The sequence below is a fragment of the Gossypium hirsutum genome, chromosome D02, assembly GCF_007990345.1.
Source record: "Gossypium hirsutum isolate 1008001.06 chromosome D02, Gossypium_hirsutum_v2.1, whole genome shotgun sequence".
Taxonomy (NCBI): Eukaryota; Viridiplantae; Streptophyta; class Magnoliopsida; order Malvales; family Malvaceae; genus Gossypium; species Gossypium hirsutum.
In genome coordinates this window covers 20,919,853-20,921,873 of record NC_053438.1, presented here as the reverse complement: position 1 = coordinate 20,921,873, position 2,021 = coordinate 20,919,853, and the positions used below count along the sequence as shown (strand labels likewise).

At 36.0% G+C, this 2,021-nt stretch overlaps 1 protein-coding gene across 1 annotated transcript; it reads right to left on the bottom strand.

Moving 5' to 3' along the window:
• Window positions 1–603: 603 nt before the first annotated feature.
• On the bottom strand, window positions 604–1,918 carry LOC107910173 (elongation of fatty acids protein 3-like). Its single transcript, XM_016837949.2, has one exon. It carries the CDS (start codon window positions 1,664–1,666, stop codon window positions 755–757), a length of 912 nt encoding a protein of 303 aa, XP_016693438.1. The 5' UTR covers window positions 1,667–1,918; the 3' UTR covers window positions 604–754.
• Between the last annotated feature and the right edge of the window lie 103 nt (window positions 1,919–2,021).

Below are 2,021 nucleotides of genomic sequence, written 5' to 3'. Positions count from 1 at the left end.
ATAAAAAAATTCCTAAATTTCATTTATATGTCAACTTTTCTATATCCAAATAAATGACCCCTTATTTTCTCGGAATTGTATAGTATTCTATGCATTTATCACAATTCCACTTGAAATAATGCCATTGTAAATAAAGTATGTTTTAATATTATAATGCTAAATTTTATAATTACCAATAAATTAATTTAATTCGTAATATTTAATCATTCTTATAACTTACTTTGAATAAAGAGAAAAGTTTTTCATTTATTTTGAAGATATTTTATTTTTTACAAAAACTTTTAATTTAATTATAATTATTTTTTGTTTTATAGCTAACTATTAGTATATATATAATAAATAATATTTTTCACAAAACAAGGCATAAATATAATAAAGATAGTTTCTTCAATAATTTTTAGGAAATATATAAAATGTAGTTTATAAAAATTATAGTTATCTACAGCCGTGACATCTGTAGTTGACGTTCGTGACTTTAATTATCAGTAATCGTTGGTGATAAATATTAACAATCGTGATATGTGTATTTTTTAATGTTTAGTATTACATTTTCAGATAATCAAATCTAAATAAAACTTATGAAATTCAAGATGATTTACCATTAACTGTTAAAAAGTGATAATATTATAAAATTGTTTCTCATATTATCTTTGGTGACAATCGCTGTTGAAACATGTGAAGAATATATTTACACATTTCGTTTCCTTATAGAGCAAATTACAGTTACAACCAATGAAAGAATGGTTGAATAAAATCATTCGCTCTTTAATTCCGACACCGAGCGACGGCGGTAACGAGCAGAAGAAGATCCCACAGCTTGTCCACTATTGTTACCAACCTTCCCCTTTTTCAAATGCTTCTTGAAGTAGAAATCGAGGAAGAGACCAAGAATTACGGCATTGAGAACAGAGTTGAAACCCCAAGCTCCCATTCCATTGCACCCACCTTTCACAAAATGCAGGAAAAGAACCCCAAAATGGCAGACCAAATTACACCCCAAAAGCACCACCTGGCAATTCACCACGAACGAGAAGCAGGCGGTCGGCAGCCCAATCTCCGTCCAGAATCGGTACCCATACACCACTGAGTATAACAAAGTGGATAATAAAATGGCCAACACTTGAAACGATTGACAGAACTCCAGCCATAGAAAAGACATGAATAAAAGAATTGATTGGTTGAAAAGGTGAAAGAATCTTAGTTTACGGCGGCGGAGGATGATGAAGAATGTTCGGAGGAGGTGAAGGAAACGGGAGAGATAAAAGATGTAGGACCAGAAGAACACCCGACCCGAAGCGCGGGTTCCCAGTGGGAAGCAGAGGAACCATTGGAATGGGGTTGTGATGGTTTTCGTACGGCGCCAGAACCAGCGGGTGTCGCGAATATCGGCGACCGAGGATAGGAGGATGCCGATGAAAATGACAGCGGAGATTAACGAGATGCAGATGCTGTGGAGGGCTGGGATAGGGCCAAGCGGAACACCCCGGCGCTTGGGGAGGATGTGAGAGAGGAAGCTGTGGAGGGTGGTGGCGGCGAGGACGTAGACGGAGATGGAGGAGAAGAGGAAGGACCACATGGAGCCAAACGTTTGGGTGTTGCTCCATCGGAAGTTGACGATGGATGGATGCTCTGAAAGATAGTATTTCACGGACTGCATGATGATCATCTTTTATGTTACATCAAAATCAAACTAAAACCAAAAATAACAAATTTATTGTGTAATTTCAAGGAGTTTTACTTATGTTCTTGAAGATTCAGAATGGGAAATTTGAATTACGAAGACAAATTGAAGACGACGCTGGCTATCTATTTGTACCTTTGAGCTTGACACGCTGGTTGGAAATTGAGATATTGAAAGTCAAATGGAAGCTTCCATGTCCTGTGTTCCAATGTTTTTATTTAATTTAAAGAAAAGGTAAAATAAAATAATAGGTGCACCATTGTAGGAGCAGCCGTGGTACCTTGCAGGTGAAGTGAGAAATTATTTCAAAAGGGTTAGAAATTAAATTTTATATTTTTAT